General features: G+C 47.4%; 1 protein-coding gene across 1 annotated transcript in view; it reads left to right on the top strand.

Annotated features, from left to right (window-relative positions):
• AZIN2 (antizyme inhibitor 2) overlaps positions 1 to 8200 on the top strand; it is a 42599-nt gene extending 34399 nt beyond the window's left edge. Inside the window, exon 11 of the mRNA XM_063954125.1 lies at positions 7885 to 8200. Within this exon, the coding sequence (XP_063810195.1) occupies positions 7885 to 8023 (139 nt within the window). The 3' untranslated portion in view covers positions 8024 to 8200. The remainder of the gene's footprint in view (positions 1 to 7884) is intronic.
• Positions 8201 to 15883: the final 7683 nt, after the last annotated feature.

Here is a 15883-nt window from a genome sequence, read left to right as displayed (position 1 = left end):
AGATTCCAAACGGCACAAAGGTGTATTGCCGTATAAAGGAAGAGGAGTTATTTGGGGTCGGTCCATCGGACCTGGTGGCCACGGCAACTGCTGGAAAATCCACCGTTTTTACCCTAAGTCACATCTCTGCAGAAAAAGACACCGTCTTTTCAGCCTCAGTCCTTTCGTCCCTATAAGATCATATCTGCCCAGGGATAGAGGAAAGGGAAGAAGACTGCAGCAGGCAGCCCATTCCCAGGAACAGAAGCGTTCCACCGCTTCTGACAAGTTCTCAGCATGGCGCTGAGACTGTACAGGACCCCTGGATCCTACAAGTAGTATCCCAGGGGTACAGATTGGAATGTCGAGACGTTTCCCCTTCGCAGGCTCCTGAAGTCTGCTTTACCAAGGTCTCCCTCCGACAAGGAGGCAGTATGGGAAAAAATTCACAAGCTGTATTCCCAGCAGGTGATAATTAAATTACCCCTCCTACTACAAGAAAAGGGGTATTATTCCACACTATATTGTGGTACTGAAGCCAGAAGGCTAGGTGAGACTTATTCTAAAAAAATTTTTTTGAACACTTACAAAGGTTCAAATCAAGATGGAGTCACTCAGAGCAGTGATAACGAACCAGGAAGAAGGGGACTATATAGTGTCCCGGGACATCAGGGATGCTTACCTCTATGTCCCAAATTTGCCCTTCTCACTAAGGGTACCTCAGGTTCGTGGTGCAGAACTGTCACTATCAGTTTCAGACGCTGCCGTTTGGATTGTCCACGGCACCCCGGGTCTTTACCAAGGTAATGGCCGAAATGATGATTCTTCTTCGAAGAAAAGGCGTCTTAATTATCCCTTACTTGGACGATCTCCTGATAAGGGCATAGTCCAGGGAACAGTTGGAGGTCGGAGTAGCACTATCTCGGATACTGCTACAACAGCACGGGTGGATTCTAAATATTCCAAAATCGCAGCTGATCCCGACGACACGTCTGCTGTGCCTAGGAATGATTCTGGACACAGTCCAGAAAAAGGTGTTTCTCCCGGAAGAGAAAGCCAGGGAGTTATCCGAGCTAGTCAGGAACCTCCTAAAAACAGTGCATCATTGCACAAGGGTCCTGGTAAAAAATGGTGGCTTCCTACGAAGCAATTCCATTCGGCAGATTTCACGCAAGAACTTTTCAGTGGGATCTGCTGGACAAATGGTCCGGATCGCATCTTCAGATGCATCAGCGGATAACCCTATATCCAAGGACAAGGGTGTCTCTCCTGTGGTGGTTATAGAGTGCTCATCTTCTAGAGGGCCGCAGATTCGGCATTCAGGATTGGATGCTGGTGACCACGGAGCCCAGCCCGAGAGGCTGGGGAGCAGTCACACAAGGAAAAAATTTCCAGGGAGTGTGATCAAGTCTGGAGACTTTTCTCCACATAAATATACTGGAGCTAAGGGTAAATTTATAATGCTCTAAGCTTAGCAAGACCTCTGCTTCAAGGTCAGCCGGTATTGATCCAGTGGGAAAAACATCACGGCAGTCGCCCACGTAAACAGACAGGGCGACACAAGAAGCAGGAGGGCAATGGCAAAAACTGCAAGGACTTTTCGCTGGGCGGAAAATCATGTGATAGCACTGTCAGCAGTGTTTCATCCCGGGAATGGAAACTGGGAAGCAGACTTCCTCAGCAGGCACGACCTCCACCCGGGAGAGTGGAAACTTCATCGGGAAGTTTTTTCCACATGATTGTAAACCGTTGGGAAATACCAAAGGTGGACATGATGGCGTCCCGTCTGAACAAAAAACGGGACAGGTATTGCGCCAGGTCAAGAGACCCTCAGGCAATAGCTGTGGACGTTCTGGTAACACCGTGGGTGTACCAGTCGGTGTATGTGTTCCCTCCTCTGCTTCTCATACCTAAGGTGCTGAGAATTATAAGACGTAGAGGAGTAAGAACTATACTCATGGCTCCGGATTGGCCAAGAAGGACTTGGTACCCGGAACTTCAAGAGATGCTTACAGAGGTCTTATGGCCTCTGCCGCTAAGAAGGGACTTGCTTCAGCAAGTACCATGTCTGTTCCAAGACTTACCGCAGCTGCGTTTGTCGGCATGGCGGTGGAACGCCGGATCCTAAGGGAAAAAGGCATTCCGGAAGAGGTCATTCCTACCCTGGTCAAAGCCAGAAAGGAGGTGACCGCACAACATTATCACCACATGTGGCGAAAATATGTTGCGTGGTGTGAGGCCAGGAAGGCCCCACAAAGAAATTTCAACTCGGTCGTTTCCTGCATTTCCTGCAAACAGGGGTGTCTATGGGCCTCAAATTGGGGTCCATTAAGGTTCAAATTTCGGCCCTGTCGATTTTCTTCCAGAAAGAATTGGCTTCAGTTCCTGAAGTCCAGAAGTTTGTCAAGGGAGTATTGCATATACAACCCCCTTTTGTGCCTCCAGTGGCACTGTGGGATCTCAACGTAGTTCTGGGATTCCTCAAATCACATTGGTTTAAAACCAGTCAAATCTGTGGATTTGAAGCATCTCACATGAAAAGTGACCATGCTCTTGGCCCTGGCCTGGACCAGGCGAGTGTCAAATTGGTGGTTTTTTCTCAAAAAAGCCCATATCTGTTTGTCCATTCGGACAGGGCAGAGCTGCGGACTCGTCCCCAGTTCTCTCCCAAAGGTGGTGTCAGTGTTTCACCTGAACCAGCTTATTGTGGTGCCTTGCACCTACTAGGGACTTGGAGGACTCCAAGTTGCTAGATGTTGTCAGGGCCCTGAAAATATGTTCCAGGACGGCTGGAGTCAGGAAAACTGACTTGCTGTTATCCTGTATGCACCCAACAAACTGGGTGCTCTTGCTTCTAAGCAGACTATTGCTAGTTGGATGTGTAATACAATTCAGCTTGCACATTCTGTGGCAGGCCTGCCACAGCCAAAATATGTAAATGCCCATTCCACAAGGAAGGTGGGCTCATCTTGGGCGGCTGCCCGAGGGGTCTCGGCTTTACAACTTTGCCGAGCGGTTATTTAGTCAGGGGCAAACACGTTTGTAAAATCCTACAAATTTGATACCCTGGCTAAGGAGGACCTGGAGTTCTCTCATTCGGTGCTGCAGAGTCATCCGCACTCTCCCGCCCGTTTGGGAGCTTTGGTATTATCCCCATGGTCCTTTCAGGAACCCCAGCATCCACTAGGACGATAGAGAAAATAAGAATTTACTTACCGATAATTCTATTTCTCGGAGTCCGTAGTGGATGCTGGGCGCCCATCCCAAGTGCGGATTGTCTGCAATACTTGTACATAGTTACAAAAATCGGGTTATTATTGTTGTGAGCCATCGTTTCAGAGGCTCCGCTGTTATCATACTGTTAACTGGGTTCAGATCACAGGTTGTACAGTGTGATTGGTGTGGCTGGTATGAGTCTTACCCGGGATTCAAAATCCTTCCTTATTGTGTACGCTCGTCCGGGCACAGTACCTAACTGAGGCTTGGAGGAGGGTCATAGGGGGAGGAGCCAGTACACACCACCTGATCGTAAAGCTTTACTTTTTGTGCCCTGTCTCCTGCGGAGCCGATATTCCCCATGGTCCTTTCAGGAACCCCAGCATCCACTACGGACTCCGAGAAATAGAATTATCGGTAAGTAAATTCTTATTTACACACATACTGGTGTTATACTGCGACCAGCAATCGCCTCAGCCTGGATGTGCAGTGCTGGGTTGGCATGGTCGGATTCCCTGACTGAAAATATTGATACCCTAGATAGGGACAGTATATTTTTGCCTATAGAGCATTTAAAAGATGCATTTCTATATATGCGTGATGCACAGCGGAATATTTGCCGACTGGCATCAAGTCTAAGTGCGTTGTCCATTTCTACCAGTAGAGGGTTATGGACACGACAGTGGTCAGGTGATGCGGATTTCAAACGGCATTTGGAAGTATTGCCTTATTAAGGGGAGGAGTTATTTGGGGTCGGTCTTTCAGACCTGGTGGCCACGGCAACAGCTGGGAAATCCACGTTTGTACCCCAGGTCGCCTCTCAACATGAGAAGACGCCGTATTATCCGGCGCAGTCTTTTCGTGGACAAGCGGGCAAAAGGTTCCTCATTTCTGCCCCGTGACAGAGGGAGAGGAAAAAGGCTGCAGAAATCAGCCAGTTCCCAGGAACAGAAACCCTCTCCCGCCTCTGCCAAGCCCTCAGTATGACGCTGGGGCTTTACAAGCAGGATCAGGCACGGTGGGGGGCCCGTCTCAATGAATTTCAGCGCGCAGTGGGCTCACTCGCAAGTAGACCCCTGGATCCTTCAGGTGATATCTCAGGGGTACAAATTGGAATTCGAGACGTCTCCCCCTCGCCGTTTCCTAAAGTCGGCTTTACCGATGTCTCCTTCTGACAGGGAGACAGTTTTGGAAGCCATTCACAAGCTGTATTCCCAGCAGGTGATAATCAAGGTACCCCTCCTGCAACAGGGAACGGGGTATTATTCCACACTGTTGTGGTACCGAAGCCGGACGGCTCGGTGAGACCGATTCTAAATCTAAAATCTTTGAACACTTACATACAGAGGTTCAAATTCAAGATTGAGTCACTCAGAGCAGTGATTGCGAACCTGGAAGAAGGGGACTACATGATGTCTCGGGACATCAAGGATGCTTACCTTCATGTCCAAATTTACCCTTCTCACCAAGGGTACCTCAGGTTTATGGTACAGAACTGTCACTATCAGTTCAGACGCTGCCGTATGGATGGTCCACGGCACCCCGGGTCTTTACCAAGGTAATGGCCGAAATGATGATATTCCTTCGAAGGAAGGGAATTTTAGTTATCCCTTACTTGGACGATTCCCTGATAAGGGTAAGATCCAGGGAACAGTTGGAGGTCGGTGTAGCACTATCTCAGGTAGTGTTGCGGCAGCACGATTGGATTCTCAATATTCCAAAATCGCAGCTGGTTCCGACGACTCGTCTTCTGTTCCTAGGGATGATCCTGGACACAGTCCAGAAAAAGGTGTTTCTCCCGGAGGAGAAAGCCAGGGAGTTATCCGAGCTAGTCAGGAACCTCCTAAAACCGAGCCAAGTCTCAGTGCATCAATGCACAAGGGTTCTGGGTAAAATGGTGGCTTCCTACGAAGCAATCCCATTCGGCAGATTCCACGCAAGAACTTTCCAGTGGGACCTGCTGGACAAATGGTCCGGGTCGCATCTTCAGATGCATCAGCGGATAACCCTGTCACCAAGAACAAGGGTGTCCCTCCTGTGGTGGTTGCAGAGTGCTCATCTTCTAGAGGGCCGCAGATTCGGCATTCAGGACTGGGTCCTGGTGACCACGGATGCCAGCCTGCGAGGCTGGGGAGCAGTCACACAGGGAAGGAATTTCCAGGGCTTATGGTCAAGCCTGGAGACATCATTTCACATAAATATCCTGAAGCTAAGGGCCATTTACAATGCTCTAAGCTTAGCAAGACCTCTGCTTCAAGGTCAGCCGGTGTTGATCCAGTCGGACAACATCACGGCAGTCACCCACGTAAACAGACAGGGTGGCACAAGAAGCAGGAGGGCAATGGCAGAAGCTGCAAGGATTCTTCGCTGGGCGGAAAATCATGTGATAGCACTGTCAGCAATTCCGGGAGTGGACAACTGGGAAGCAGACTTCCTCAGCAGACACGACCTCCACCCGGGAGAGTGGGGACTTCACCCAGAAGTCTTCCACATGATTATAAACCGTTGGGAAAAACTCGACAGGTATTGCGCCAGGTCAAGGGACCCTCAGGCAATAGCTGTAGACGCTCTGGTAACACCGTGGGTGTACCAGTCAGTGTATGTGTTCCCTCATCTGCCTCTCATACCCAAGGTACTGAGATTGATAAGATGGAGAGGAGTAAGCACTATATTCGTGGCTCCGGATTGGCCAAGAAGGACTTGGTAACCGGAACTTCAAAAGATGCTCACGGAGGATCCGTGGCCTCTACCTCTAAGAAGGGACCTGCTTCAGCAAGGACCCTGTCTGTTCCAAGACTTACCGCGACTGCATTTGACGGCATGGCGGTTGAACGCCGGATCCTGAAGGAAAAAAGGCATTCCGGATGAGGTCATCCCTATCCTGATCAAAGCCAGGAAGGATGTAACCGCAAAACATTATCACCGCATTTGGCAAAAATATGTTGCGTGGTGCGAGGCCAGTAAGGCCCGACGGAGGAAATTCAACTGGGTCGATTCCTACATTTCCTGCAAACAGGAGTGTCTATGGGCCTGAAATTGGGGTCCATTAAGGTTCAAATTTCGGCCCTGTCAATTTTCTTCCAAAAAGAACTAGCTTCAGTCCCTGAAGTTCAGACGTTGTAAAAGGGGTACTGCATATACAGCCTCCTTTTGTGCCTCCAGTGGCACCTTGGGATCTCAATGTAGTTTTTGGGTTCCAAAAAGTCACATTGGTTTGAACCACTTAAATCTGTGGAGTTAAAATATCTCACATGGAAAGTGGTCATGCTGTTGGCCCTGGCCTGGGCCAGGCGCGTGTCAGAATTGGCGGCTTTATCCTGTAAAAGCCCTTATCTGATTTTCCATTCGGACAGGGCAGAATTGAGGACTCGTCCTCAGTTTCTCCCTAAGGTGGTTTCAGCGTTTCACCTGAACCAACCTATTGTGGTGCCTGCGGCTACTAGGGACTTGGAGGACTCCAAGTTGCTAGACGTTGTCAGGGCCCTGAAAATATATGTTTCCAGGACGGCTGGAGTCAGAAAATCTGACTCGCTGTTTATCCTGTATGCACCCAACCAGCTGGGTGCTCCTGCTTCTAAGCAGACTATTGCTCGTTGGAATTGTAGTACAATTCAGCTTGCACATTCTGTGGCAGGCCTGCCACAGCCAAAAATCTGTAAATGCCCACTCCACAAGGAAGATGGGCTCATCTTAGGCGGCTACCCGAGGGGTCTTGGCTTTACAACTTTGCCGAGCAGCTACTTGGTCAGGAGCAAATACGTTTGTAAAATTCTACAAAATTGATACCCTGGCTGAGGAGGACCTGGAGTTCTCTCATTTGGTGCTGCAGAGTCATCCGCACTCTCCCGCCCGTTTGGGAGCTTTGGTATAATCCCCATGGTCCTTTCGGAGTTCCCAGCATCCACTAGGACGTCAGAGAAAATAAGAATTTACTTACCGATAATTCTATTTCTCAAAGTCCGTAGTGGATGCTGGGCGCCCATCCCAAGTGCGGATTGTCTGCAATACTTGTACATAGTTACAAAAATCGGGTTATTATTGTTGTGAGCCATCTTTTCAGAGGCTCCTCTGTTATCATGCTGTTAACTGGGTTCAGATCACAGGTTGTACGGTGTGATTGGTGTGGCTGGTATGAGTCTTACCCGGTATTCAATATCCTTCCTTATTGTGTACGCTCGTCCGGGCACAGTATCCTAACTGAGGCTTGGAGGAGGGTCATAGGGGGAGGAGCCAGTGCACACCAGCTAGTCCTAAAGCTTTTACTTTTGTGCCCAGTCTCCTGCGGAGCCGCTATTCCCCATGGTCCTTTCGGAGTTCCCAGCATCCACTACGGACTATGAGAAATAGAATTATCGGTAAGTAAATTCTTATTTATTATCATCCTTTATTTATATGGTGCCACAAGGGATCTGCAGCCCCCAATTACAAAGTACATTAACAAATATGCAAAACAAGAAAATCGTTCAAAACCATATAGTATAAGTACACTGCCTGTAATAGGGTAGCTAGGAGCTGATTGGCTGGTACTTTATCTCCGTTCACTTTAACTTTCTCCAAGGCTTAGTACATAGACCCCGTAGTCATAAGCTGCATCACATCAGTATAGCTGCAGAAATAGTCTGTTCAGCCTAATAATGGACGAGATTTCACCAACCCACATGAGATTTAAGTGTGACGTATGTATTTCAGGGAGGCTGTCAAGTTGCTGCAGACTGGACTACAGCCAGTTGAAGAGAAGGAAATTGTTTGTGCACCTGTATCCTGTGCTTGGGAGATCTCTGAGTCACTCTGCTTCAAACCTGCATTTGCACAGACTGGTGTCATCTGATCTACTGCATTCCAACTGCAAAGAAAATGCTTTAATGCTGTCAACATCTATGTCGGTTTTTGTTGTCCAGCATGTGGGTCCAATGCTGGCTTTTACCGTCTTGTTTTTAAGAATGCAACTTAAAATAAAAGTTCAGTCCCACTTTATCTATTGATTAAAGAACAAATGTCTTCTGAACTTCTATTTTATTATATTTTAATGTATAATACATTCATTTTATTTTTCATTTTGTGTACATTTATTTGTTTTGTCATTGTAAGTTTATATTTTTAGGAAACAGTGCAACTGGTTGACGTCCTGCTACATTAATTCCCCAGTGCACTTAGTTTAATAGGTTAATGGATATTTAGTTCATAAATTAACTTTTTTTTTTTTTAACTGAGGCAGTCCCATGTTTGACAGCATTATGCATATAAGGATTCATGCAATTAGAAAACAACTGACTACTACTAAAAGAGTATTCCACTATAAAAGGGGAGAGTAATTAGGTCAGTGTCTCATGGTAACAAATGGGAAAGTAAATCTGCAAGCATGATGCAGATGAAGGTATGGGGGAATGGGTGGTCTATGGAAAGTCAAGTATCTATCCGTAGAGTGGTAAATGTTAAAGATGAAGCTGCAACATTTCAAGTCTGACATCTATCCTATTAAAGAGTGTCAGATAATTAGGGAAAGGTCCAAGGGTGGTTAGGCTGGTAAAAGTCCTAGGGCAGGATGTAATGAAGTCCGAGTTTGGCGGCCATACGGGATGCTGGCTGAACGTGGACCTTTTAAGGGGCAATCTTGTACAAGGCATGGTTTAGCCTTGTAAATGATTGGCCCTCTTTTTTTTTTTTATAAAGCCAGCGTTCAGCTGGCATCCCGCAAGGCTGCTGAACCTTGGGCCTCTTTGCATCCTGGCCCTAGCATCTGTGTTTCTCCCCCCCACCCCTATCTGTTAATCAAGTAAAAGCCATACTGGGGGGAGGGGAAATCGCCATCACATAAGTACAATGTAATAAGCAGAGAGAACAATGCTGATGGTATGACAAGATAACAGAGAAATTACTGCCCTGCCCCGAGTGATGAAAATCCTAGTTTCGGCCCAGGTAAGGGAGTAGATGCATAGTAGAAGAGGAAGGAGAAGATAAATGAATAACAGAAAAATGTAACAAAGCAGGGTAGAGTGGAAGAAACTGCTCCAGGATATCACTGAGAACATTGGGCAACTCACACTTTGGTAGTAAGGAATGCTATGAGGGCAAACTGGGTTCTTCACTCTGTCAACCCAAGGAGTAATGGGAAACTTGTAACACACAGTTGTGCATATAAATCCTCAACATATAAACTTGAATGAATCTAAAAAGACTGACAGATTGACATGGCAGAAGTGATCTTAACAGCTCTATTGGAAAAGCAAAAGCACAGTTAAAGCATGGGCAACAGGGAACATAATACCTATGAATTTCTGACAGTCCAGATACTACAAATTAGGGTGGGAATGCTAAATATGACGAGAATGCAAAGCGGCCATGTATACTGGAAATGGCGGGCCAGGAAGAAGAACAATTGGAAATAATGGGCAGCTACATAGAAGGCCCTAGGTCTCCAGCTGTCTTTTGGGCCGAGTATGAGGTGGAATAGACCAGTAGATGGATTCATGTGGAGAGTGAGTTCAATCCAGTCGGGAATAACCATCTTTTCCAGGCCTTGGGTAGAGCTGAAGGCATTGAGCTATGCAGCACTTGGAGGTTAATAGGGAATCCCCATCTATGTGTAAGGCCATGCATCCCTAACTAAAGATGGCTCCCCTACATTCTAAGTGGAGGTGGATAATTATATTAATCTAGTGTTCCCTTTACACGAGTCACTATGCTCCGAGGCAAGGGTGTTCCAAAGCAGGTCCAAGTTCACAGTCCGGCTATGTGTCAGTGGTGTTCAACAAGAGGCTAACATCAGATAGGAAGGTTCATTTTGTTATCTGCGCACTGAGCGTCTGTCTTGTTCGAACAAGTAGCTGTACTATATAGGTGACCAACCTAAATATAGTGAAATGTATATTCCAGAGTACAGCGCTCAATCCTAGGTTTTATGGATGGATTTTGTGTGTACAATAGTGTTGCATATAATGTGGACAGTTTCCCACCCCGTTGTCACTCAGGAATACTACAGGTTGAGTATCCCTTATCCAAAATGCTTGGGACCAGAAGTATTTTGGATATCGGATTTTCTCATACGTCCTAGAGGATGCTGGGGATTCCGTGGACCATGGGGTATAGATGGGATCCGCAGGAGCTTGGGCACACTAAAAGACTTTGACTGGGTGTGAACTGGCTCCTCCCTCTATGCCCCTTCCCCAGACCTCAGTTAGATTCTGTGCCCAGGAGTGACTGGATACACACTAGGGAAGCTCTACTGAGTTTCTCTAAAAGACTTTGTTAGGTTTTTTATTTACAGGGAGACCTGCTGGCTACAGGCTCCCTGCATCGTGGGAGTGAGGGGAGAGAAGTCAGACTACTTCTTCTTAGTTAAGGGCTCTGCTTCTTAGGCTACTGGACACCATTAGCTCCAGAGGGTTCGATCACTTGGTTCGCCTAGCTGCTTGTTCCCGGAGCCGTGCCGTCACCCCCTCACAGAAGCCGGGTGAGTATTGGAAGAAAAGAAGACTTCAGTGATGGCAGAAGACTTCAATAACGGAGGTAACCGCAGCGGTAGCGCTGCGCTCCATGCTCCCACACACCAACGGCACTCACAGGGTGCAGAGCACTGGGGGGGGAGCGCCCTGGGCAGCAAGTTGCTGAGGGTCAAGATCGCTGGCAAGAGGAACATACTAGGTGCCCGGCACCGAGTACGATACCCCCGCCAGTGTAACGCAGCGGTTGCGCTGCGCGCCATTGCTCCCACACACCAACGGCTTACGAGGGCGCAGGGGGGGGGCGCCCTGGGCAGCGATTTATATATATATATATATACACAGGGGGTAACTGCTGTATATAGACCCCCCCCCCAGCTCAACATATATATATATATTTTAACGGGGCTTAAGCACCCCGTGAAGGGGCGGAGCTTAGCCCTCACAACAGATTCAGCGAATTTTTTTTACTTCCATGTCCCCGCCAAGGCTATGTTTACAGTACAAACGAGGGGGGGCACAGTGTTTTATATGGAGAGAAATATAGCACTATGTTCAATAATGGGCGCATAATCATTGTTGTGGTGCATGAATCTCTGTGTTTTTCCTGTCAGATTACCCACTATAGTTTTAGTCGACATGTCGACATGTGTGAGGGCTCTGTCACAAGCAGCTGTGGGGATCACTGTCGGCATCGCCGACGCCTGTTGGTACTTGATTCTGAAGATTCAGTATCTGCGGGTTGGTAGTTGTATGCTTGTAAAAGTAAACACGGTATGGGAGACACAGTCGTATGTGGGTGCCCTGTCGGCATCAACTGTATTTACTGGGTGAAAATTAACACGCTGTAACTAGAGGTTGAATGCATTGTTCTCCGCATTCAGATTATCTGGGTGGATATCCAGGATTGTCTTTGCTATTTCACCAGAGTAATGCCAGTAGGATGGTATTCCTTCAATAGTAAGAGCCATTGTTAGTCTGTACTGGGACACTTTCCTGATTTAGGCGAGGTCAAGACACAAGTGGTGCAAATCGCTGCTTTCTCTCTGACTGTTCTTCAACACAGGGGGAAGACTGTTCCTCCTAACGTCGGAGGTGGGTATCCGGGTAGATACGAAACGGCTGAAGTTCTCTGTGTTCCTGTGGAAAGAGGTCTGAGGATCCGGAGTCGGATCAAATTTGCAGTGACAATCCATCAATATGTTTCGTCGATGAAGAAGATGGGTGCGGCCTAAGAGGCCTTTTTCGGTGAGCAGGTCAAATGCCAGAGTGGGTTTCACGGGGTCACTTAGAAATGTGGTCCGGGTCTCACCTGCACATGCGCCGGAATTATATTCCTAATTGCCAGGATATCGCTCCTGTGGTGTCTGCTCAGTTCTCACCTCCTAGAGGGATGAAGGTTCGGAATCCAGGATGAGATCCTGGTGTCCATGCATGCAGATCTCCGAGACTGGGGAGCAGTCCTTGTTAGGGAAGTATTTCCAGAGGAAAAGGTCAAGCTGGGAAGCTTGTCTGCAATAAGCTTTCTGGAATTAAGAGCTATTTTCAATGAGCATATGCTTAGTGATATGCCCGTGTTAATTCTGTCGGAAGTCTTGACAGCAGTGGTGTAAGTCAGCCGCTAGGGCGGAACAAGGAGCAAAGCGGCAATGGCAGAAGCCGGAAAAAAAATTCCGCTGGGTTGTAAACGCTATGTTGGCGTGCTTCGTTTCGGATGTGAACGATGGAGAAATAGATTCCTCTGCAGACGCGGTCTCCATCCGGGAAAAATACAGTCATAGAGAAGTTTTCCCTGAAGTGACATGTCGTTGAGGAGTGCTTCAATTGGACAGGTTGGCGTCTCGCTTCGACAAGAGACCTCGGGGATATTGGTCCAGGTCAGGGCTATGTGTCCCCTCCGTTTTACTCTTCGGAAGGGGCATAGAAGAACAAAGGTTCAGGTGATCCTCATTGTTCCGGTCTAAACAAGGAGGGCTCGGTATCCAGTTCTTCAAGATTTACTCATAGAAGATCCATGGCCTCTTCCTCTACGTGAGGAACTGTTACAGCAAGATCCGGGCGTGTATCAAGATTTACCGCGGTTGCGTTTGACGGCGTGGCGGTTTAACGCCATATCATAGCCAAAAAGAAGTAACGGCAAAGCCTTACCACCGTGTTTGGAGACAATATGTGTCTTTGTGGGAATCTAAGAAGGCTACTACGGAAGATTTTCAGCTGGGTCGTTCTTCTCCATTCTTTGCAAGCAGGTGTGGGTGCAGGCCTAAAGTTTGGCTCCATTTAAGTGTGGTTTTGGCCTTATAAATTTTCTTTCAAGAAAGAATTGGTAACCTTTCCGGAAGTTCGGACCTTTGTGAAAGGAGTACTGCACATCTAACCTCCATTTGTGCCCCCGTTGGCACCGTGGGACCTTGACGTGGTGTTGCATTTCTTGTGTCACACTGTTTGGAACCTTTGTGATAGGTTGTGTTAAAATTTCTCTTTGGCAAGTGGTCATGATATTGGCTTTGGCATCCGCAAGGCGGGTGTTCGAAGTAGCGGCCTTGTCTCACAAGAGCCCTGTTTGATCTTCCGTGTGGATAGAGAGGAATTGAGAACTCGGATAATAGTTCGGCCAAATGTGTTTTCTGGGTTTCGCAGAAATCAGCCTATATTGATGCCGTTGGTTACTTAGGCATTAGCTGAGTCAAAGTCTCTCGATGTAGTCAGGGCTTTGAATATTTAGGTCGCCAATTTGGCTCAGATTGGGTAAACAGAGGCTCCGTTTGTCTGGTGTGTTTCCAGCATGATTGGGGCGCCTGCGTCTATGCAGTCTGTTACACGCTGGATCTGTGATACGATTCGGCGTGCTCGTTCTACGGCTGGATTGTCGTTACCGAAGTCGGTGGAGACCCATTTTACTAGGAAGATGGGTTCTTCTTGGGCGGATGCCCGAGGAGGTTCGGCGGTTCAACTTTGCCGAGCGACTGCTTGGTCGGGTTCAAACACTTTTGTTATGCTCTACAAGTTTGTTACCCTGGCTGATGGGGACCTTTTGTTTGCTCAATCGGTGCTGCAGAGTCGTCCGCACTCTCCCGCCCGGTCTGGAGCTTTGGTATAAACCCCATGGTCCTTACGGAGTCCCCAGCATCCTCTAGGACGTATGAGAAAATAGGATTTTAATACCTACCGGTAAATCCTTATCTCTTAGTCCGTAGAGGATGCTGGGCGCTCGTCCCAGTGCGTACTGTGTCTGCAGTAAGTGGTTATGGTTACAGGCTGTTGCTGACGTTATTCATGACATGGCATGCGGTGTCTTCTTATTGGTTGTGTTGACACACAGGTTGTGTTACATATTCTCTCAGCATGTGGCTGTGTATTTTTTCATACCGTTGGCTGGTAGTCTATTGAATGGCACGTTTTGCGGTATATTCGTGGTGTGAGCTGGTATGACACTAACCGTGTTTAAACAATAAATTCCTCGAAATGTCCGTCTCTCCTGGGCACAGTTTCTATAACCGAGGTCTGGGGGAGGGGCATAGAGGGAGGAGCCAGTTCACACCCAGTCAAAGTCTTTTAGTGTGCCCAAGCTCCTGTGGATCCCGTCTATACCCCATGGTCCTTACGGAGTCCCCAGCATCCTCTACGGACTAAGAGAAAAGGATTTACCGGTACGTATTAAAATCCAATTTTTCCGTATTTTGGAATAATCGCATACATAATGAGTTATCATGGCAATGGGACCCAAGTCTAAGCACAGAATGCATTTATGTTTCATATACACCTTATACCCACAGCCTGAAGGTAATTTTAGACAAGATTTTTAATAACTTTGTGTATTAAACAAAGTGTGTGTACACTCACAATTCATTTATGTTTCGTGTACACCTTATACACACAGCCTGAAGGTCATTTAATACAATATGTTTAATAACTTTGTGTATTAAACAAAGTTTGTGTACATTGAGCCATCGGAAAACAAAGGTTTCACTATCTCACTCAAAAAAGTCTGTATTTCGGAATATTCCGTATTTCGGAATATTTGGATATGGGATACTCAACCTGTACTAATTAATGTTGCAGCTTGGATAAATTTTCGGTAAATGCATTACTTTTTCAAAACACAGTAATAAAACAATGTTATGCGTGTTCATAAATAGTATGCAATACACAACATATAACGAGTCTGACATGCAAATTGCTTAATTTGGTGCTGACACTCCTTAAGCTATTGGAATGTGTCAATACTTGCAGAAAACACACAAAACTACAAATGTCCAGGGTTTAAAATGTCCTGTTATGCACCATCTGTGCAGCATCCCCCGCTCCCATCCTCCTCTATCTCCACGGCTCTATCAAGTGTCTCCCCAGCTCTCCCTATGCTGCACTTAGACTATACATGCAGCGGTACAGTACCCCTGTCCCACGCGCCTCCTCCACATATCAAGCGGATGTTCGGCGGGGGGTTGGTGATATACGCGGCTGGGGATCGGTTTGTCCGTGCTGGCGATGCAGTGCCCGGGACAGCAGGAGACCCGGAGCGTCGGGAGGAGAGGAGCATTGACGGCGGCATGCAGTGGGACCGGAGTTCAGGCCGCCGACACAGATACAGACGAGAAGTGTCCACAATGTAGGGGAAAATGGCCGGAACCCTGTGTTGGAGACCACCTATTGTGTACTTCTGTGAACGCTGGGGGTTTATGACGAGGTGTTTTGAAATTTGCAGTGGCAGCCATTTTTCAATGAGTAAAAGGCGCCATAATGCTGAATAGAAGGGCTATACGCCCCATCAGTGTGGTCAGGTCTCCTGGTCGGTCAGATCAGGGGGAGGGGTTTTATTATACAGTATTTACTCCCTCTGCTGGTTGCTTGTAGATTAGAACTCTGATGCAGGGGATTTTCAAGGGATTTCTAATACAAAGATCCTGTGAAATTAAAGGGAACGACTGGTTATCAACCCCGACCTCAGAAATGAACTACAGTTGGGTGTGCGAGGGTTGCAACGAGGCTGTTGTTTAAAATAATAATTTTTTATTTTATTTTTTCTCTGTCAACCAGCCAGGTGAATCCAGTGTACATTTGTTCCTGTCATCCGCTACGGTATTCCGTTGACTGTTATAAAGATGAAATGCATTTCAATGTATTCTGTGGGGGTGCATTTTCAACATCAAATGCACAAACCAGGAACACTAAGACTTTTCTCTGACGTCCTAGTGGATGCTGGGAACTCCGTAAGGACCATGGGGAATAGACGGGCTCCGCAGGAGACTGGG

The sequence above is a fragment of the Pseudophryne corroboree genome, chromosome 2 (genome assembly GCF_028390025.1).
Source record: "Pseudophryne corroboree isolate aPseCor3 chromosome 2, aPseCor3.hap2, whole genome shotgun sequence".
NCBI classification, from domain to species: domain Eukaryota; kingdom Metazoa; phylum Chordata; class Amphibia; order Anura; family Myobatrachidae; genus Pseudophryne; species Pseudophryne corroboree.
This window is presented reverse-complemented; position numbering and strand designations above follow the sequence as displayed.